The following is a 21,479-nucleotide window of genomic DNA, read 5'->3' on the forward strand; positions in this document are numbered from 1 at the left end:
GCAGCCTCCTCCTCCCAATCGCGAGGAAGAAGGAAAGATAAATGGGTTTCAGGTTTTGGGGTTCAACCCAAAATCCAAACTATGCAAAAAAAAATTATAATTTAGCCTCTAAAAAAGAATTTTGTTTCATAAAAGTCCTTAGAAAATTATATTTTAATTTCCGTGATAGAACTTTATTACATAAACATCCCTACACAATTATTTTATCCCTGTATTAAAGTTTTATTATGTAATAATCATTTGATAATTATGTTAAAGTTCCTGTAATATATTTTGATTGCACAAAAGTTCTTAAACATGCTATTGCAAATGTTATGTGCTCTCACATTTGGATCGAAAAACTATGTACTTTGAGTTATATTAATTTTTGTTGGATTGCGTAATATTGGTACATCAAGTTTAATGAATGAATTTATGGGCACGGCTAGTTGATCCCTACTTTTAGAGAGTTGTGGATTTTAATAGATGGTGACCATCAAAGTGACTCGTCTACTAAGATTTGCAATATCCTTCTACTTGATTTTTGAAAGGGGGTTAAGAAGCATTATGGAATTATTTCACACGATTATGTCCATAAACAAAGTTCATTATGTGTTATATTCTGAAGTGGAATATTTTTTGACAAGTGCATGTACATAGTGTAGGGATCTATCCTGCCAAAGTAGATAGACCTCCAAAAGCTGATGGTACCTTGCTAATTGATTCCACCGTACATTGGAGAGGGTACCTTATGTGGGTCACTTTCATCCTAAAAAGAAGTTTGTGGCATTGCACCAAGGGCTCTCATTGAAGTAATGCTTATAAATATTTTCAAGCATATTGGTTATCTATATCCATCCATTTATTGACTACATTGAGCTTATTTTGCAGTAAGTACCTTTGTTGTGAATAACATTACTGCTCCCATTGAAACTCTGACTCAAACAAACTATAAAAGATAGAAATGTGACATTGAGCCAGCACTGGGATTGATGGACTTGGATATTGCACTTCTTGATGATCTTTTATCTCATGTTACTAATAAGAAAGCTGCCATTAAGAAAGCCCTCAAGTGCTTTTTTTGTAAAGGTAAGCGTCATAAGAAATTTGAATATTTCAAGTATAAGAATTAGTTAAAGAAGAAAGAAACCATGCATGTAGTTGGTGTTGTGCCTAAAAGACAACTAGCCAAGGACAAAACCTCTATGTTGTGATATAAGTGATTGGGTTGCATTTCTAGAAAGAGGATTTAAAGGTTAATTGATGATGAAATTTAGCCTTCGCTTGACTTTAGTGATAAAGGTTAATTTATCAAAACTAAGTGAAAGAAGTCCACACATAGAAATAAACTTTTAAAACTCATTCATGCAGACACTAGTGGACCCCTATATTCTGCTATTTGTAATAGTAGGTATTCCAGTATTTTCATTGATGACTTTTTCCGCTATGGGTATGCCTACATTCTTAAGAAAAAATCCGACGCTTATAAGCGTCGTCGGAAGCCAAACTACCACCCACATCGTTTAGAACAAGCTTTGGCCTCTGGAGCACCCTCTTAGGGATGAAATTAAGATGGCACTTATTAGCGTCGTTCAAAACAAGTTGTAAGATGACGCTTAGAAGCGTCGTAAAAGAAGCAGACGATATTTAAATGCGTCCTCAGAATCCTACTCACTAGACCCCCCTCTTAACACTAACTTTCTCCTTAAACCCCTTGAAGACCGCTTAAACCCCACATAAGATGAAGGTTATAAGCGTTGTCGGAAGCCAAATTAAGGCTTGGGCCAGACGACGCTCAAAAGTGTAGTCGGAATCCAATGGTCCAAGAGACCTAAGACGACACTCAACTGCGTTGTCGGAGGCCAAGTCCCTCTGTAAAATGCCGAGACCAAGGAGATGGAAACCCTAGCGCAAGTTAGAGAGAGAAGGAGAGAGGAGGAGGGAATGCATACCGTCGGCGGCCCCATACTCTGAAGAACATTGGAGGGATTGGTGTAGGGGGGCAGATCTGCCACCCGAACTAGATCTACCACTCTGAATAACCCTGCTTGGTGTGGGGGACCAGATCTGCCGCTCTAAAGAACCCTTCTTGGTGTATGTCTCCACCGCCGCCCAGACCATATCGACCACCGTGTTCTATGGCACATCACCACAAGCACCGGCCCCACGCTCCGTTGATCTCCAGCCTCTAAGAGAGCTTCGGGTGGTTCTCCGATGGCTGCATCAGTATTGTTTGATCGAAGGCCCCTTGCGCCAGGTCATGGAAGAAGGTGGTTCGCCATGCGGCGGTGGGACCCAGGACCTCATGGCGGCTCCAAGATGGAGTAGAAGCGGCCATTGCTGACGTGAGAGCGAGAAGAGGAAATGGTATCGAAGCGAAGGTTGGAGTTGAGGTTGGGTTTGGGGTTAGGGATGCTTGTTGTCAATTTATTTCTATTGTAATTTGTAATTTATAAATATGCTTTCTGTGTTATTCCTATTATAAAAGATAATTTGATATATAGAAGAAAAAGAAACATCATATAAATTGGCATATGTTGTAATATGCTTCCTATTATAATTTATAAAAGAAACATCATATAAATTTGGCATCTGTTGTTCTTCTTGTATGATTCTTTTTCTAATTTTATTTTTTTTGTAACTTTCTGGGGTTATCTATCTTGTGCTATTAGAAAAAGAAGAATCAGAAAAAACTAGTAATGATGAAGAAAATCAAAAATTGAGATTTTTTCTTTTAAATTAAGTTTGTTATATTTATTTTTGGCAGAGATTAGAGTATCTATCTATCTCTCTCTCTCCAGCTGGATCCAGGCTTCTTTTTGGCCTCCAAAAAAATTAATTAGACTTTTTAAATAATTTTTTTAAAAAGAATAACTCTAACGATGCTTTAAAACTTTATTAGAATTAGTCTTGCCGATGCTTAAAAGCGTAGGCAATAAGCGTCGGCAAAGCTATCACTATTGCAGACGCTTTTTAAAAGCGTCGGCAAATAAAATTTCTATGCTAATATTGCCGACCCTTTTACGACGCTTTAGAAAGTATCGACAATAAACATACTGTTGCTTATAAGCGTCGGTATATGTATAAAAAACGTCAAAATTTTTCATTTGTTTATGGTGGATATAAGCTAATTAAAAGCTTACATTTGAAAGCATATAGGTTTCACTTGAGACGGTATAATGGACTGATAATAAACTTTGTATATTTTATTTTGATCATATAAGGGTATAAAGTTCACACCACACCCACTATATCATTTAAATCTATGTTGATGAGATTACTATAATATTTGTAACCATAGAAGAATCTTATATCAATAAATAATATGAAGACTGTTATTATTCGATGTTAGTAGTTTTGTTGGACTAGAATTTTACTTAAAATGTTGTTCATTTAAGAAAACTGCATATATGGCTGCATAAGGTGAACTTTACTAGTTGGGCTATGTCTCCACTCCACTCCTATATATATTTGTCTATAGAAAAACCATAGGACATTATGGTCTTTATGTTTTTAGAAGGTATCTATTTTATTGAAGAGAGAGACATAAAGGAGGAGGAGAGGAAGATCTACCTCATTTTTGTGCTTTATTCTTCCACAAGATATTACTGTAGCTATCATCAATAGCTGCTTAAGGCTTTTAAGGTATGCCTTGATTTTCTCTAATTTATTTATGGTATTTTGTGTTCTATTCTTGTACATGGTGTCCATAAAAAATTTCATGAAAAATCCTATATTTTTTCTCCCTTTGTTCTTTCACGCATTATTATTCTCCTATGTCATATAGTGTTTTCTTTCTTCCCTTGGTAAATAAAATTATGTTTGCAATCCCGACCATATTAATCACAAAAAAATATATCTTGAAGATCATAATGAGGATCATAATCATACATCTTTCTTTCATATTTAAAAAAAATAATTTAAGCTATACAATTTTGGCGACTTTGTATTATGTACAAATACTTAGCTACAGTGAAAAAAAATAGAAACACAATGCGACGTCCCACCCTTCTTCTGCGATGTATTCTTTCTCGTATCAAAAAATAAAATTCATAGTCTCGTTCAGATGCGTACCATCCTTTCTAATTAGTTATTATTGATATATGTGATAGTTTGTGCCCATCTCATCGTTCTTTTGCTACGACCATTAATTACGGCGTTCTTCAAGCAAACCATCCTAACCAAAAGTCACGTTGCAACGAACCACAAAAGAAAATTAATTAAACTTTTCTTAAAATGATATTCGATCTAATAGACATAAAAAATATTAACTAGCCATCCTATTAGCAGAAATATTATTTATCAGATCCCGAAAAAACTTCCACGCATCCTTCACAAAAATCCTCAATAGTTTTTAATATTTCGAAATTTGTCATCTTCTTGGACCGCAAACATTGAACCTTAACCTATCAACCTGTACTTGGTTTTCGAAGAAAGAAAGCCAGCTACCTTAAGCTAGCACTTGCATGCAAAAAGCAAACAAATTAATTAAAGCCAGGAGAAAATAAAAGAAAAGCTTGCGGATGTCTCCTTGTCATCATGTTTAAGAAAAAAAAATAATAGAAAAAAGCACTCGTCTTTAATCCCCCCCACAAACACCTATATATACCCACTCCCCCCACTCTACTCTCCCTACCCTCTATACTTCCCTATATTCTTCATCACTCTTTCACTCTTGAGAGCCTCATTCTCTGCAACCCCGCCAAGATGATCACCCCGGAGGACTTCTACACCGTGATGTGCGCCATGGTCCCTCTCTACGTCGCCATGCTCCTCGCCTACGCCTCCGTGAAATGGTGGAAGATCTTCACCCCCGAGCAGTGCTCCGGCATCAACCGGTTCGTCGCCGTCTTCGCCGTCCCGGTCCTCTCCTTCCACTTCATCTCCCACAACAACCCATACCAGATGGAAACCCGCTTCATTCTCGCCGACACTCTTTCTAAGCTCCTCGTCCTCGTCCTCCTCTCCCTCTGGGCCTGCCTCTTCCCCTCCTCCCCCGGCCGCAGCCGCCTCGACTGGCTCATCACCCTCTTCTCCGTTTCCACCCTCCCTAACACCCTCGTCATGGGCATCCCCCTCCTACGTGCCATGTATGGAGACTTCACCCAAAGCTTAATGGTGCAGCTGGTCGTCCTGCAGTGCATCATTTGGTACCTATATATATTCCATTACCCTTAGAAGCTTATATCCACCGAGGCTGCATTTTTACTTCGTTAGCACGTTAGATTAGGGTAAGCTCACTAATATTTGTCGTTGCAATGTAGGTACACTTTGCTGCTCTTCCTGTTCGAGTATCGCGCGGCAACTCTGTTGATCCAAGAACGGTTTCCTGGGCCGGGAGCTGCCGCCATAGCGAAGTTCGAGGTCGACGGCGATGTCATCTCGTTGGACGGGCGAGACCCGATCCACGCCGAGTCGGAGATCGATGCGGACGGGAGGGTTCGTGTCCGGATCCGGCGGTCCGTGTCATCGGCGCCGGAATCCGGTTTGTCGTCGTCGGTCGGGTTCACGCCGGCGCGCCTGTCGAACATATCGGGTGCCGAGATATACTCGCTGAACACTCCGGGCCGGCATCCGATGGAGCAATTCACCATCGCCGATGTCACGTTTGGGTACCGCTCGGCGAGCCCACGGCTTTCGGGGTATGCGTCGTCGGATGCGTACTCATTGCAGCCGACGCCGAGGGAGTCGAATTTTAATGAGATGGAGATAGGGACTCCGGTGTGGTTGAGGTCGCCGGCGGCGACCGGAGGGAGGGTGGCCCGGCAGCAGTCGCCGGCGGTGGCCGGAGGTGTCAAGGTGGTGCGCGGCTGTCATGAAGGTGGCGGTGGCGGTGGGGAGGGACAAGGAGGCAAGGATATTGGAGGTAAGTACGCCGCTGCTGCTGTCATCTTCCGATCTTTCGTTTTTGCTTGGAGGTTTAGGTCAAAGAAAACTAATTCGAATTTAAGATACGAAAAAAAATCGGTTTTGTCATTTTGCCGGTCGCCTTCCACCGGACGCACCGGTATTGGGGGAGTTCGATCAGCTGTTTATGTCAAGCAGCAAACAGCAATCCTTGGCTATGTGTCATTTTTTTTTAAAAAAGAAAATTGATGTGTCACCCTGTAATTAACTAAAATACTCAGGGGACGTTAATGTTTTGGAAAGAGATCGGAAGATGTATATTTATAAAAAAATATACTTATTTGATTTATAAAAATTGTAATTTAGATTACTGAATTTAGTTCCCTTGATTGACACTTATTTAAACATCTATAATTTTTTCTATATTTTTTAATCATATGTGTGTGTGTGTGTATATATATGTATGTATGTAGACGTATGCATGCATGTGTATGCCGGTTAATAACGACATGATGCTTAAGCTTCACACAATATGTAATGGTTTCCAAGATTAATTTCCTGAGTTTCTTGGCTAATACTGTCTGCTATCTGCTGCCTGAGAGGAAACAGATGGTCCAAGAGTTTCTGAAGGTATGGCAGGTGGGAGGAGCAAAAAAAAGCTTATGAGCCAGAAAAGTTGGTTTGCTAACTAAGGCATGATGGATCAGAGGCCGTCTGATTGATGTGATGGTATTAAAGTTACTAGCTAAGATTAAAAAGAGAGAGAGAGAGAGAGAGAGAGAGAGAGAGAGAGAGATTGAAGTTGACTGATCTCTCTCTCTCTCTCTCTCTCGCAAAACTGATGGGTTCCTAGTAGAGGACGTTGTTTGTCATTGATCACTTTCTTTTCTTTCTGTGGGGAGCAAGCTTTGCAAAGAGTTTAACATCATCTTTTACTTTTTATAAACAGAAAAAAAACTTTGAGTAATTGAGTAGTAATGTATTGGAAATTGTTTCAGGGGAGAAAGAGATCAGCTTTAGAAGCACTTCAAAGTTTGAAGTACGAGAAGATGATGAAGAGAAAAATGGAGGAGAAAATCAGGAGATGCCTCATGCTATAGTCATGTTAAAGCTCATCTTGACTATGGTTGGCCGGAAGCTTTCTCGCAATCCCAACACATACTCGAGCATTCTAGGCCTACTTTGGTCTCTAATTTCATTCAAGTAAGAATTTATTTTTTTAGCTTATTAAATTATCAATTCTGATGCAAGGCTTAAAGTACTATTCATCTCCTGCAGCAGTTCCCAACAAAATATTTATACTTCTGTTAGGAAAAAAACTAGTGTTTGCTAAAGCAAGAATCTTGGTGTTAATTGTTTAGATGGGAGGTCAGCCAGCCAAGTTTGGTCAAGAACTCGATAAAAATTATTTCAGATGCAGGGCTTGGCATGGCCATGTTTAGCCTAGGTAAGCTTCACTTGACTAGAGTACTATTCATGTGAGAAAGGACAGTTTATTTAACTTACTTTATAACATCTCAATAGTATATTTTCTTGCACACCATCACTACATCTTATAAGACATTATATTCTAGATGTATGAACTTTATAATCAGGAGTAATTTTGAGGTTTTGCATACTTGTAGGTTTGTTCATGGCTCTTCAGCCAAGGATAATTGCATGTGGTGCAAAGATGGCAACCCTAAGCATGGCTATTCGATTTCTCAGCGGTCCTATGATAATGTCAGCTGCATCCATGGCAGTTGGGTTGAGAGGAGTTCGACTTCACACTGCTATTGTACAGGTACTAGCTTATAAAATTTTACGTATATTATTCATATTCATTCATGCTTGCATACTTGTGATTATATGGTAAATGAAGTTATCTTGGATACTCATTGTAATGTAAAATTTTTCGATCATATTAGTCATCTTGTGGTGATGTGGCAGGCGGCTCTTCCTCAAGGTATTGTACCATTCGTCTTTGCTAGAGAATACGGGCTACATCCAGACATACTTAGCACCGGGTATGCTCTCATTAAGTTTTAATATTCATGGAAATACTCTTTGGGCATATAAGATTGCAACTTTGATACAATTAGAAAGGAGCACACAAACAACTTATCCCTGTTGAGTCTGCATCCTCCATTGCACATGTTCATGAATTTGCACCATGGAGTGGTATGCATGTTTAGATAGGCGATGTGGTTGAGAGATAGATGATAGCCATTCATTTTTGAGATGGATAATATGTTGCCTATCTTATCATACACAGCTCTCAAAGCATGCACCACAGAGAATCCTGACTCATCTAAGTTAATAAATAAAGTGGAAATCATTGTTAAAAAGTTGCAGGAAAACTAGTTATCAATTGCTTCCATGTTCATGCAATTTTACATGCCTTTTCTACTGGTTCAATCCATGATTCGCTATAAGTATTCATCAAAGCAAATGCTCTTACTGTGAACATGTTTGATATCAATATGATTTGAGCTTTGGTTTTAAGATGAAATTTTGTCAATAAGAATATGGGAATCCAAAACGTAAGGATCTCTGTTCCACTGAACAGTACCAATCTTTGGGACTAGAGGGTATAAATAGGTTGGATTTAGATCTGATCCATTTCGTATCCGCTCGGTTCAAAAAAAATTTCCAATTCGGATTCGGGTTCATCAAAATGAATGCTCTAAAACTCACATCATAACTCAATTAGTAATCAGATTTGAGCCTTTTAATATTCAACTTAGCACATAATTTCAGTGAGCCAAATAACCATGATTAACAATTTCTAAAAATTAAAAAGAGTTTTATCGCAATAGTACGTCCCATATACATAATAAATGTATGGTAAATTATGGAGGGAAAGGAGCATGATCCAGAAAGTGAACAGAGGGTTTTGCAAAATGAATCCAATTATTTATAAAGCAAATTTAAATTTCTATTTATGCTTAGTTTGTTTGAAAGATAACAAAATCTAAGTTTTGACTGAGATTTTGGAACTAGAATGGTAGTTGACGAGAGTTAAGAAGAATACGTATGAGAAGAAGATAAAATCTCAACACGAAGAAAAGAAAAGAAATTATCACGTAGCAACCTTTATTTTCACATTCCTATTATATATATATATATATATATATATATAATTTGTGTACATATTCTGGTTCCTGGGTATTGAGATCGAGCATAATTGTATCCATATTCAATTCAATAAAAAATTAAAATATTTAACCTTGGTCAGTAAATGGGTCCAAATACTTAATCTATACCTAATTATTATAAAATAACTGGATCAAAGTACCTATCATGTACCTTTAAGTGCACAGATGACTAAAAGCAAGAGGTCCTCACTGACATGTTTGGCAGTCTTTTCAGCCATAACTGGCAATGTACCTCATGAAACATATTGACTGAGAAAACTGTGATTGAACGTAGCATTTTACACTGGCAACTCCCCTTAGGATTTTTCAGATGTGGAGTCTAAATTTTATTATCATATTATTAGAATGACCCCAGGATAAACAAACTTTTCCAATAGCTTGTCATTTGAATCAGTAATTTTGAGTCCCTTCTCATATTAATGCTGGGCAGTTGCCTGTGCCACACATGGTGAGTGATTCATAAAAGACTTTTTTTGCCAACTATGCGCCAAGTATTTTTCTTTGAATAGGGTTTGGGTTGTATTTTTTTGCAAAAAAATGAGCAATTTTCTTCTGCAACATAGGTTATCGGATAGATACCAAAACACTCCGAACAACTTCAGTCATCCATCTGCATAGTTTTCGAAATTTCCATTGCACGATCCAACCCCCATCTCTTTCAATAATCTCAAAATAAAAATTTGAGGGCCTAAGATTGGTCAATTGTCTCTAATCTTCTGTTGTTATAATGCATAAGAATCGCCACAAAAATATTCAAGAATAACTCTTAAGCATCCATTAGTCATCTCATGAGGTCTTAAAACATGTTAGCCAAAGTAGATTAACTGTTCAAGATTCTTTGGTCATCTCATGGGACAAGTCATATGGACCGAGTCTACTTTTTTGGACCGAGTCTACTTTCTTGTGAGCTAACGTCTGTTTCTCCCTCGCACCGCTAACTCTTCTTTTACCTCTGCAGGGTAATCTTTGGCATGCTTGTCTCCTTGCCCGTAACCCTTCTATACTACATACTCTTGGGCCTATGAAGGGAGGTTCCCGTGGCCAAATAAAGCCAAGGGGAAACATCCAAAGGAAGATGGAACATTTGATAACGACCTCAATATCATGTTGGTTCCCATCCTTCTGAGATTCTAGGGGCCGAGAAGCTCATTTAAGTAGGGGTTTTACAATTGGAGCTCATAGTTCCAGCTCTAAGAGGAGCCATCATCCCTTAAATGGTGGATCATTTGAGAGATTTGAGCTGGTTGAAGGCCAAAGAGCAGTGGTAAAGGTTCACCACCCTACAATGGCTAGTGGTGGCCGAAAGAGAATGAATTATGAATTATCATGGCCCATGATAAGGGTAGTAGAAATAAATATTATCTTCTTGTGGAGTGGTGAGGTGTTTTGACCATGAACTTCATCATTTCATCAAGCCTCCCTAATATTTTACTTTCATGCTGATGATTACGTTCCCTAAAGTTTTTCTTTTGGCCAAAAGCCCTCCAAATTGGGTGCCAAGTCTATAGCGTTTTATTTCGTAGGCCTTCGTAAAAGGTGAGGTGGATAGCTCTTGCTTTTGCTTCTTGTAACTTTTGGCAGAGAAGGGGGTTCCAGTTAAAAAGATCACCTAAAAATTTTAGGGGGAAGCACAATAATAGGCTTGCAAAAGTGCGTTTTGAGTGGTTGCTAGAAGGATGAAGGAAAGTGCTCTTTGAGTGGAAGCATAACTTTTGATGAAGAGTGCTTGGATGGTTAGAATAAACTGGAGCTAGTTAGAATTTTTGTGCATAATTATTAACAACTGAAGAAGTTAAAATTTTTTATGGGAATGAGGCTTTATTTTATTTAAGAAATGAGAGAAAAAGTAGTCATTTAGGTTTGCTTGTTTTGGAAGATAATTATGGCTTTTTTTTTGTGTGTGGGTACTAATATTGTCTACCAACTAACTAAGAGGCATCATCATCTGGCTAGGTCTTGCCGAGATATCGATATCTGGCTAGAACTTTATTTGTGCTTCATATCGATATCTTCATGTGAAATGTTTTGATGGATATTTGAAGTGGTTTGGAACATATGCACAATATTGGCCTTCTAATTTCATCATTATAGATGTTTTAGCTTTTTCATTAAACATCCATTTACCCACACATGTGCACCCATGCATGTGCGAGCGTGCACGTATGTACACACAATGAGAGAAAAAGGGGTTCTGCTTTCTATTCATCTAGTTAACAACCGAAATATTTTTTTATATATTTAATATAAAAGAGGTCTAGAATTCAAACCTAGGTTGTTGCATTTCTGCTATTATTTTTTTTAAAAAATATGAAGTATCATAACCATTAGCTACTCTTAGGTGCTCTTTTTTGGCTTTATATAAAGGCGGTATGTAAGAAAATATAAAATATATAAATAAATCTACCTCATTGTATCAGTTCAAATTTTTGGGATAAGTGGTGATTTTAATATGGTATTAGAGCAGAGGTCCTGAATTTGAACCCTGTCTCTGCACTCTTTAAAAATTTTACATGTTGGGCTCATCCATTAAAAAAAAGTCCAGCCCACATGTGAGGAGGAGTGTAAGAAAATATAAAATATATAAATAAATCTGCCTCATCCTATTAACTTAAGCTTTTGGGATAAGTATATATATATATATATATATATATATATATATATATATATATATATATATATATATATATATATATATATATATATATATATATATATCATAACCATTGTTTAGTCTTTGGTGCTTTATATAGAGGCAGCACCTGTGATGCAAATTAACACGAGTCCGTTCCAGCTTGGGTTTAGGTTCTAGTGAGACTCCTAAAAAGAGATTTTGAGGAGAAGTTGTCCAATCGAGCGAGAGTTTTAATCAATGAAAAAGTTTAATTCACATGAGCAGGTATCATACAAATCACCTTCCAAAAGAAATATAATATATCATTTTTATGGGATTGCTTCATTCCCACCAGTTCACTGTCTTAAAAAAAGAAAAAAGAAGAAGGAACAGTCGCTAAGACCTCCCGGCATCCAAACACCTCCAAGGGCTCGTTTGGTTCGCGGGAAGCATTTTCCTTCCTAGGAATATGATTCCTGGGAAACAAATTCCTAGGAAGAGGATGCCTAGGAAAGTACTTTTGGCATGTTTGGATGACCATGGGAAAGTGACAAATTTCTAAGGTGCTTATGTTTGGTTGGCCATCCACTTTCCTAGGAAAGTTATATATAATTCCTATTATGCCCTTAATAAAAATTAGGTTTTTAATGCCTCTTTAATGCTTCTTTAATGCTGAAGGGACTTTTTGGGAAAAAGTAAAAATGGAGTGATTCCCGCCTCATGGGAAAGTCTTTCCCATGAGAATCATGGGAAAGACTTTCCCATGAAATGTGGGAATCACATTCCCATGGGAATACAACTTTCCATTCTCTCTCCTTTGAAAACTCCAACCAAACAAGAGGCATCTCATTACTTTCCCGTTGACCACACTTTCCCCCCTTCTTTTTCCGCGAACCAAACGAGCCCTAAAGAATTTTTGTGTCGATAAGTCTAGCTTTCATGTTGTATGGAGAAAAGTGAAGTAAAATCTAATAACTGGAACCACATGTTGAGCCATATGGGCCGAGCAGAGCAAGATCTAACTGGTTTATAAACTTCTCTTGGACGAAATGTTTAGTTATGGACCCAAATTAAGACTTGAATTCCAAAAGAACTAATTGTCCTAGGTCCTGCAGATTTGGATCGAACCTGATCGGTCCACCGAAAGGATTCCAGTTCTAATTTATTGAAGTAAGGTCCAACTCAAATTCAACTTGATGCGAGGCCCAGTTGTGCCAACTAGCAATCCTATAAGTGATTGGACCCTACCGATTCTGAGGTCTTTCTTTTCTTCCTATAAAATTCGAGCCGGTTCACTCTAAAGCTACTCTTAAGTATTTATGAATATATACCTATGATTTTGCTAGTTGTACTGACCCAACTAATAAAACTCATATGATTTTAAGCCCAATCATCCAAATATGCCCTAAGCAAAAACATCATCTAAATCATATACCAAAAACTAATTTAAACTAGAATCGAATCTAGTTGGACCGGAACCCATTCAAGTTGTAGCCTATTGTAGCATTTGGGAAGTGTGGCCGCTAACGGGCCAAATCTCGCAATGGTAAATTAGCCCCACAAACCAGTGATGGTAACGTTAGTTGCTCGTAAATGATTAGTCCCACGTCGACTGTGTTATATAAAGGTGGCAATCCCTCTTTGCCTCATGGATCCAAGCCAACTCTACGCTTTGCGAACAATTAATAATTTACACTGCACTGAATTTAGTATTTCTTCTCAATCAAATACAGCAACCCACCCTCTTGTTCGCTAACATGGTCACTTAGATCAGATGGTTGGCAACAATTTATTTGTGACATTACTGGTATGGATCCCTCATTAATTGTACTGCCTTATGAACCTGTTCTTCAAGTCTATTCTACACGAGTCCTCCTTCAATTATATTCCTCAATCCATAGGATAGATTATCCAATCCATCTTCGCTCTTGCATCTTTTGCATCAATTCTAGCAACGGCAAGCAAATTGGACCAGTCCTCCGATGTAACTGTGTAGAATATTTGTTTTTTTTGCTAAAATAGATGATTTATTTAATTCTAGTACGGACATATTCCAAAATACTAAAATATTGTACCTTTCGGAGAACTCTAGGCACAACTCATTTTTCTGGCCCACAAGGTACCTTCAGAGTGATTGGCCACATACGAGGCTACCCAGTCCGCAGCCCCATAACCTTTTTATATATATGTTTAACCTGGACAACCATGTTACTATTAACTATAGTTCGAATATCTCGAAGCAAGAAATAACACCCACATAAAAAAAATCTGAACAGAACCAATTTGTTCAGAAGATGATGAATTCAACTCCTTCTTCCCGCTGTTGCCTTGGTTTTGCATGCTAGAAGGACCAATTAAATCAAAAGAACGCTTTCCAACTGCAACTCAACATCCATTGTTTCATTAGCTGAATACTCCCTGCAAACATAAAATATACAATGGCCATTGAAATTTTGTAGTAAAAAAAAGTTTCGTGTAGTTGGCAATTTGGCATCTAGTTAATAGTCTCTCTCTACCTCTCTTTGATTAACTGCATATTTTAATGCATTCTTAATCTAATGCCGTATGAGCTGTGAAAACACGGATGCCGCAATTTTGCTTCCATTTATTTTTAAAAAAAATTGGTTGAAATCTTAAGTTTTAAATTATTAAAGAGTAAAAAGGTAAGGATGGACTAGAAATGTGAAAGATATTGCTCAAATTACGGTCGTAGTCTAGTTAAATTTCTAACTAAAAAAAATAAAAAATAGAAAAAAATTGTTCCAAAATTTTGTAAAAATTGAATTATAAATAATAAATAATTAAAAATAAAAAAATGAATAGTTGACCCAAGCTAAACCCTAGAAGGTGTCCACCTTATTTTGAACTTGATTCCAACCTTAAATCCCAAAATATGACCACATATAGGTCCTAAATAAAGAACTGACCTTCCATTCAAGAAGTCAAGATATGGCGGCATAAGGTATTGGACTCTTTTAGATTAAACCCTAACTTGAAATTGATCTTAGAATTGGATGCGGCTTAACTAAACTTTTACTCAACCCAGACTCAACATGGAAAAAATTCAGAAAATTTCATCCGAATCTAAGTTTCAGCCAAATATTAAAAATTTTACTTAACCCAACTTACTAGTTGCAACCGAATATTAAATTTTTTTTATCAAACTCTAATGGAATTTGAACAAATTTAAGTTAAACATCCCGAGGGGATTAGGGTTTAAAGATAAGCATCACAAAGTCAAATATTTTATGGAGAACACCAATCATCCATTTCCACTGGTGCTCCGTTTGATGGTGCCTAAAACTGCCATACTACCCCAAAAATATTGAGTGCCAAAGCCCCTTGATCTATGAGGCTAATAAAAAAAAGGGCTAGTTAACTAAATTTTTTTCTTTGACTAGAAGGAAATATATTTTATAGAATAAAAACCAACATGCTATAATCCAGTGGCCGTCGAATCCTGCAGCGGTTTTCCGGGTTTAGTGGATTCCGTTGCTTGCTATTCGGTATAAGCGAAAACTCCCATGTCTTATTTTGCACCTCTAAGAATAAGACAAACTACAAGTCTAATATAGATTAGGGTTGCAACTCATGCCTTCTTTATCGGAACCTAACTTCACCGGCTTATAATTTAGAATGAATTGGACCAATGTATACCTAACTTAAGTTGGCCTTGGATCCCAAAAATGTCAATTCCACTTCTGGTTTAAGAGCTTAGACAACTTGGCCCAACTAAGATCTCTATATTAGAACAACCAATTAGATCCAATCCAAGCCCAACTCCAATCTCTTTATAATTTGTCTCACATGGTTTTTTTTTTCATGATATATGAAAATTGTATACTCATGGAAGAGTTATTTTTTTATATCTGTTTTTTAAAAACTCCAACCAAATATAAGATTTTTTTTTATTTTTTTTGTTGACTATAGTTTCTCTCCTCTTCGTGCAAATCAAATAAGTCATCATATTTACACAGTTGGCTATCGGTCTAAAGTATATAATTCAAGCCATTCATGAAGCAACTTGACCTAGTCTCTTCCAGGCTAGCCCAATTCTATCTTTTTATGGATTGGGTACGGTTTATGGTTGGATTGGGTCAGGTTTACGTTGCATAGTTTTTGAACTAAGATTGACCTCGAGCTGAACCTCTACAACGTCCGGATCTGGCCAATGGCTTTAACGAACCAAGGATATCCGGTTTACAAATGAGTGGAATAGGAGCAGTAGAACGGGACACCGGTTTTAGCCTTTCCTAGGCGCAGGCAGAAGCCGCTGCATAAGGTATCCCGGCGACAGCGAAGCTGAATAGAATAGAATAGAACACTAGTGGACGGAATAAAAAAAGTCAACCGCTCTTTGCCTATAAAAAGCCGTTACCACTCCCGTTCTTCTCCAAGTAGCCACAGGGAAGAATAAGGCATTTGTAGTGATCTCTATAGGGGCATTTGAGGAACATTAATAGAAAGAGAAAAGTATCGCAAGGGCTAGAATTGGAAGAGATGTCGAGCACAGCTGGAAAGGTGATAAAATGCCGAGGTTAGTACCTCTTCTTTTTTTTTTCTTTTCTTTTTTATTTTTTTCTAAAAATTAGACGGCCGCATTCACACTCATCGTGTGTGAGCTGCCGTTGTATAAAAAAAAAAATCTTACTAGATTGGTATTTTTATCTTTTTATCTCTCTCTTTTTTTTAAATTACTGTACGATCTTGGATTATCTCGGTATAACCTAGAATAAAAGAAAAAAAAATTTGTGCTACTATAAAGACTTTAAACTCTTCCCCATTACCGATTTCTATAGATCTTTGGTTCGGCCTTCTAATGAAATTGAGGTCCTTGGATAGGTGTCCCATCTTTAAGACTTGCTTGCTCATGTGGTTCCCCAAGTGGGAGGAATGCCATCAACTAGGGCGCTATTTGCCGCTAACCACTCGCTTAAAAAATATTAAAGGGGCATTTTGGGAAGTTTGACTATTGTGCTTGAAAAGTTTTAACTACTTTTCCTCTCTCTTCAGGAAATTTTGGCTATGTCACTGTTCTGGACCTATATGGGCTTGCAAATAAAAGCTTATAACTTATTGTGATATCCTTAAGGATGGCTGCTAAAATAAAAGGGATAGAATCCTGTTTTTTATCATTGAAGAAAAAGGTTCTGCTTACTTATTTGTTAGGAATTTATGGACAGGGGATACATCTTACAATCAATTTTATGTATTCTATTATTACCTTTTTTTTATTTCTCTTTTTAAATTTATTTTTGGAGAAAACTGGGCTGCTATGTGTCAAGTAAAAGAAGGCACATTTATATTTATAATAAAACTTGATCCATTTTTCATTTGATCTCTATGTTATTATGTGCAGCGGCCGTTGCCTGGGAGGCAGGGAAGCCATTGGTGATGGAGGAGGTCGAGGTGGCCCCACCACAGGCAATGGAGGTCCGTCTGAAGATTCTCTACACTGCCCTCTGCCACACTGATGTTTTCTTCTGGGAAGCCAAGGTTTATTTAAATCATGGTTACTGATTACATGTTTCCTAAATAATTTCTCATTTCATCCTATAATTCATGGTTAATTAACTTACAGTGTGAAGTGTAGAACAGATGATCTTTTTCATAACTCTAAGCATCATATAAGTTGGATTACTAAATGAATTTCTCTTTACTTTTTGAATTTTACAGGGTCAGAATCCTCTTTTCCCAAGGATCTTTGGCCATGAGGCAGGAGGGTATGATTCCTAATCACCATTTCAACCTTGAACTTTCCAAATTCTTTTACATTCTAGAGATTTGTCTTTAGCTTTTCTGAATTACCCACTACCATCATATGCCACATTACATGTTCATACTTCTTAATTTTTTTCTCTTAATATAGTATTTCCCACATCAATAATACCTTTGTTTTTTAAACATTGGCTTGTTGATGCTGTATGAATTGGTAGGTTACAGTGTTTTGCAAAACTTTAACAATGATTTACTAAAGAAAATCTCTAGATTTTAGCTTTAAATAATATTAGTGGAAGTATTTTGCTACAATCAAGTTGGAAAAAATCCATCTCTCTCAATTAAAGATACCAATATCCTGGATCATAGTCTGCAACTTTGTGTTCATTGATTTTGAATTATTGTCGATTTTAGGATCATCGAGAGTGTAGGGGAGGGTGTGACTGGTCTTGCACCAGGAGACCATGTCCTCCCAGTATTCACTGGTGAATGCAGAGAGTGTGCCCATTGCTTGTCTGAGGAGAGCAACATGTGTGAGCTCCTGAGGATTAACACTGACAGAGGAGTGATGATAAATGATGGGAAATCCAGGTTCTCCATCAATGGAAAGCCCATTTACCACTTTGTTGGTACCTCCACTTTCAGCGAGTACACCGTCGTTCACTCTGGCTGTGTTGCCAAGATCAACCCCTCGGCACCCCTCAACACTGTTTGCATTCTTAGCTGTGGCATTTCAACAGGTGAGACCACTTCTGAAAACTCTATATATTTTACTTGCATTTGAAAAATTGTTGCAAATATAAACAATTTTGATCATTGTAATTTCTCTGTGTCTTTATCTTCAGGCCTTGGTGCCACTTTAAATGTTGCAAAACCGACAAGGGGTTCGACGGTGGCTGTTTTCGGGTTGGGAGCTGTTGGCCTTGCTGTGAGTGTCATTCTTTCTTCTTCTTCTTTTTTTTCTCTCTGTAATTTTATTTTCTTCAAGTTTTTTGAATATATCATGATATATCATCATCTCTGTAAACTAAATCGCTAATCTGTTTGACTACATAGCTATGTCCTTCAATTATTGATTCCCAACACATTTCTCTTGGATATAAGAAGAATAGTTCTTTCCTTCTGATCTGAACTTTTAAATATCTAATTTGAATCATTGTGTTATATAGGCTGCTGAAGGGGCTAGGATTGCAGGTGCTTCAAGAATTATTGGTGTTGATTTGAACCCAAGGAGATTTCATGAAGGTGAAATGATTCCTACTCTCAATCCTAGGAACTTTTTTACTCAGCAAATCTATTTTTAGCTCCAGTTTTAACTTTTTTTTAGTTGGCATGAACTCATATTTCTGTATTTTCCTCGGAATTATGGATTCCCTCTCCTTATATACCAATTATTCTGTGGTTTCTAACTGATTGTCCTTGGATTGCTTTTCTGTTACCTGCAGCCAAGAAGTTTGGTGTCAACGAGTTTGTAAATCCAAAAGACTACAACAAGCCAGTTCAAGAGGTTAGCAAGTTTTTCTGTGATGATAACATGGCTTCTCTTATGTTCATCACTAGTAGCCTATACTCTTCTTCTTTTGACAACATTACTATCCTATTCAAGAGATAAGCCATTACTCCATAATAGATTTTGTAAGCCATTACTGAATGTTATCAGGTGATTGCTGAGATGACTAATGGCGGAGTCGACCGAAGCATCGAATGCGTTGGAAATATTGATGCCATGGTATCTGCTTTCGAATGCGTTCGTGATGTAATTCCTTGCATCCTTGACATACTTGGAGTTCAAAAACTTCTGCATGAATATATTGCTTCCAATTTGAACCACCATGGGAAGCATTTTTAACACTAGTGATTAAATCTCAGGGTTGGGGTGTTGCTGTACTTGTTGGTGTACCTCACAAAGATGCCTCGTTTAAGACCCATCCTGTGAATTTCTTGAATGAAAGGACCCTCAAGGGAACCTTCTTTGGAAACTACAAACCACGTTCGGATCTTCCTGCAGTTGTCGAGATGTATATGAACAAGGTGAGCAAATGATCTCAAAATCCCTTTTTATTGAGCTTTTCCGACTTTATGAACTCTAGTCCTCAAGGAGTTAAGATTGTTGGAGTTATTTAACCAAGAATTACATTTGCATATGGATTTATATTGTCAGAACATTGAATCGTTCTTCTAAGATGGTTAAATGGTGCAGGAACTGGAGCTGGAGAAATTCATCACCCATGAAATACCCTTCTCTGAGATCAACGAGGCATTTGACCTCATGCTTCAGGGGGACAGCCTCCGCTGCGTCATCCGAATGGATGGTTAAAGCCAATCCCATATGTTGTTGTAAGCAATTGCTCAGTTGAACTATAGGTGTTTGTGAATGAAGCTGCTGTCTGGTTGAATGGAGATGTGGCTTGCAATATCTAAGTGTTCTTTGTGATAATTTTTTCTGCTTGTTTTTAATATGTCCTTTCCCTCTTGTTTCAGCTTTGCGTGTCTTTTGTAAAAAATTCATGTACTGTACATAAGAAGTTTGTTGCTTCTTGGTTTGCTTTCTTGTTTCTTAAATTATGAAGCTTCTTTTCCTTTATTCAACATTTTACTAAGATTGGGGGCTCTTTTTTTTCCTTGAAAATTTGCTTTAATGCTCTCTTTATCATCATCATTATCTCCGAGAATCCGTGCAGGCGTATGTTTAGTCCTACATCAGTTATTCGCTGGATAGATCTTGAGTAAAAACTTAAATAATACCTTTCGGTTAGCCATTTTGGGTGAAATCCTAGATTGTTACATCATCTTTCAACTAGCAGAAATTTGTATATGGTGTTTTTCTAAAATATGGATACAATTTAGGCCTATAGGAAGACTTTGAGATTCTTCTAAGAGCTCACCTATGGTATACAGAATGCAACTTCAATATATAAGTAGAACGTAAATATGAAAGCCAACATGTATTGCAACATCTTTCTTTGGTGCTGTGCTCATGCTAATTGTTGCCTTTCTTTGGTGCTGCCGGAAGGAACGAAATAATCGAATCTTTCTTAATCGAAGTTTCTTACCTTCATCCACTGTCTTCTTTGCTATCAGCTTGGTTAACAGCCAGTTTATTCTCCTTGATCATATTAGGAAGCTTTGAGGATCATGTATTTCCTCTTTAGATGAGCATGAATGATGCGTTCTTTCTGTTGTTGCTGGTGTCCGGCTTTGCCTCTCACAGAAATCCGCATAAAACGTTTATGTGGACTTGTATTGCATAAAAAGTTTGTGTGCCTGCCCGCATGGTCCGCATAATTATTTCTATGCGTATTTACTTTCGCATCGAAATTTTACGAATGTGTTTGGAAATCTCCCCATGAAACTTATATGAGGGGCTGCCCCTCGCCACTCGATCAAGATCAGATGGTTGACGTTTATGATGGTATCCTGGTGCGGGTGCAAGATGGGGTCTCCTCGGCCACCGCCCGGCCTCCTCCCCGTCGGTCGGCTCTGCCCGGTCGATCCTTTCCGTTTGCCGCCACCACCACCGGTCGGCCTTTCTTCCGCCGGCATCGCCGCTAATGGCTTCTGGTACCTGGACACAGTGGACACCAAGCAAAGTCAAACCAGCCAAGCGAAGGAACCGAGTCATTGACCACGAGTCAAACGCTCCTACTGAACTGCTTTGACCTGTCCTTTTATTCATCCTTCTCATTAATTGGCCAAAGGGGCTCATCATATCTGACCATTCACCTGAGTTTCCGGTTTCCACTCTCCTTCTTCCATCCCCCTCACTTTGAATCCTGATGCTTGGCCACCAAGCAGACGACTTCTTCGGCCGGTACCAAGCGTGTCGATAATCTCTCCATTTCCATGCCTTGCTCGTCATTTAGAGCAAGTCATATAAGGCCACCATGGCTAGCTTCCAAAGCCCACGATTCACTAAAATACCAGTGGTTTGGATAATTGGGTGCTATAAGAGCCGGGATGGGTGTCAGCCTTTCTTGCTTGCCATATTTCAGCAAGTCTTCTCCCATGAGTTCGCTGCAGCCAAAAGAAGTAGTTCCATATTCCAAGCCAAATATAAAAGATTGTAGCAATAAGGAGGAGCAAGAGAAGAAAACTGTGGAGGAGGAGAAGGTTAGGCCAGAGGGTGCAGCCTTAGTAGTGCCTCACTTCCCTTTCCACTCTCTCCCAGGACTTCTCTAAGCGCATCT

At 38.1% G+C, this 21,479-nt stretch overlaps 2 protein-coding genes across 3 annotated transcripts; both read left to right on the plus strand.

Annotated features, from left to right (window-relative positions):
- The first annotated feature begins 4,586 nt into the window (after positions 1 to 4,586).
- PIN6 (Auxin efflux carrier family protein) lies at positions 4,587 to 10,337 on the plus strand. 2 transcript variants are annotated; one of them, XM_017844419.5, is made up of 7 exons: positions 4,587 to 5,129; positions 5,244 to 5,845; positions 6,825 to 7,029; positions 7,188 to 7,273; positions 7,452 to 7,609; positions 7,756 to 7,832; positions 9,922 to 10,337. In XM_017844419.5, exons 1-7 carry the CDS (start codon positions 4,687 to 4,689, stop codon positions 9,986 to 9,988), a joined length of 1,638 nt encoding a protein of 545 aa, XP_017699908.1. In that variant the 5' UTR covers positions 4,587 to 4,686; the 3' UTR covers positions 9,989 to 10,337. The 2 variants fall into 2 exon arrangements, with proteins under 2 accessions (XP_017699908.1, XP_038989625.1); XM_039133697.3 differs by having other exon boundaries at positions 4,588 to 4,817.
- Positions 10,338 to 15,969: 5,632 nt separating this feature from the next.
- LOC103713788 (alcohol dehydrogenase 3-like) lies at positions 15,970 to 19,857 on the plus strand. The gene is made up of 10 exons (XM_008800816.5): positions 15,970 to 16,111; positions 16,934 to 17,070; positions 17,251 to 17,297; positions 17,707 to 18,032; positions 18,138 to 18,220; positions 18,462 to 18,537; positions 18,738 to 18,799; positions 18,953 to 19,048; positions 19,162 to 19,323; positions 19,493 to 19,857. The coding sequence occupies exons 1-10, from the start codon at positions 16,075 to 16,077 to the stop codon at positions 19,607 to 19,609; spliced, it is 1,143 nt and encodes a 380-aa protein (XP_008799038.3). The 5' UTR covers positions 15,970 to 16,074; the 3' UTR covers positions 19,610 to 19,857.
- Positions 19,858 to 21,479: the final 1,622 nt, after the last annotated feature.

The sequence above is a fragment of the Phoenix dactylifera genome, chromosome 2, assembly GCF_051530095.1.
Source record: "Phoenix dactylifera cultivar Ajwa chromosome 2, Ajwa_hap1_PhDact_Kaust_v1.1, whole genome shotgun sequence".
Lineage (NCBI taxonomy): Eukaryota > Viridiplantae > Streptophyta > Magnoliopsida > Arecales > Arecaceae > Phoenix > Phoenix dactylifera.

Coding starts and splice junctions, on each gene's coding strand:
- LOC103713788 (XM_008800816.5), top strand. CDS start 16,075: ATGTCGAGCACAGCTGGAAAGGTGATAAAATGCCGAG. Junction 18,033..18,137: donor TAGCTGTGGCATTTCAACAG/GTGAGACCACTT, acceptor CTTTATCTTCAG/GCCTTGGTGCCACTTTAAAT. Junction 18,221..18,461: donor TGGGAGCTGTTGGCCTTGCT/GTGAGTGTCATT, acceptor TGTGTTATATAG/GCTGCTGAAGGGGCTAGGAT.
- PIN6 (XM_017844419.5), top strand. CDS start 4,687: ATGATCACCCCGGAGGACTTCTACACCGTGATGTGCGCCATGGTCCCT. Junction 5,130..5,243: donor GTCCTGCAGTGCATCATTTG/GTACCTATATAT, acceptor GTTGCAATGTAG/GTACACTTTGCTGCTCTTCC. Junction 7,610..7,755: donor TTCACACTGCTATTGTACAG/GTACTAGCTTAT, acceptor GTGATGTGGCAG/GCGGCTCTTCCTCAAGGTAT.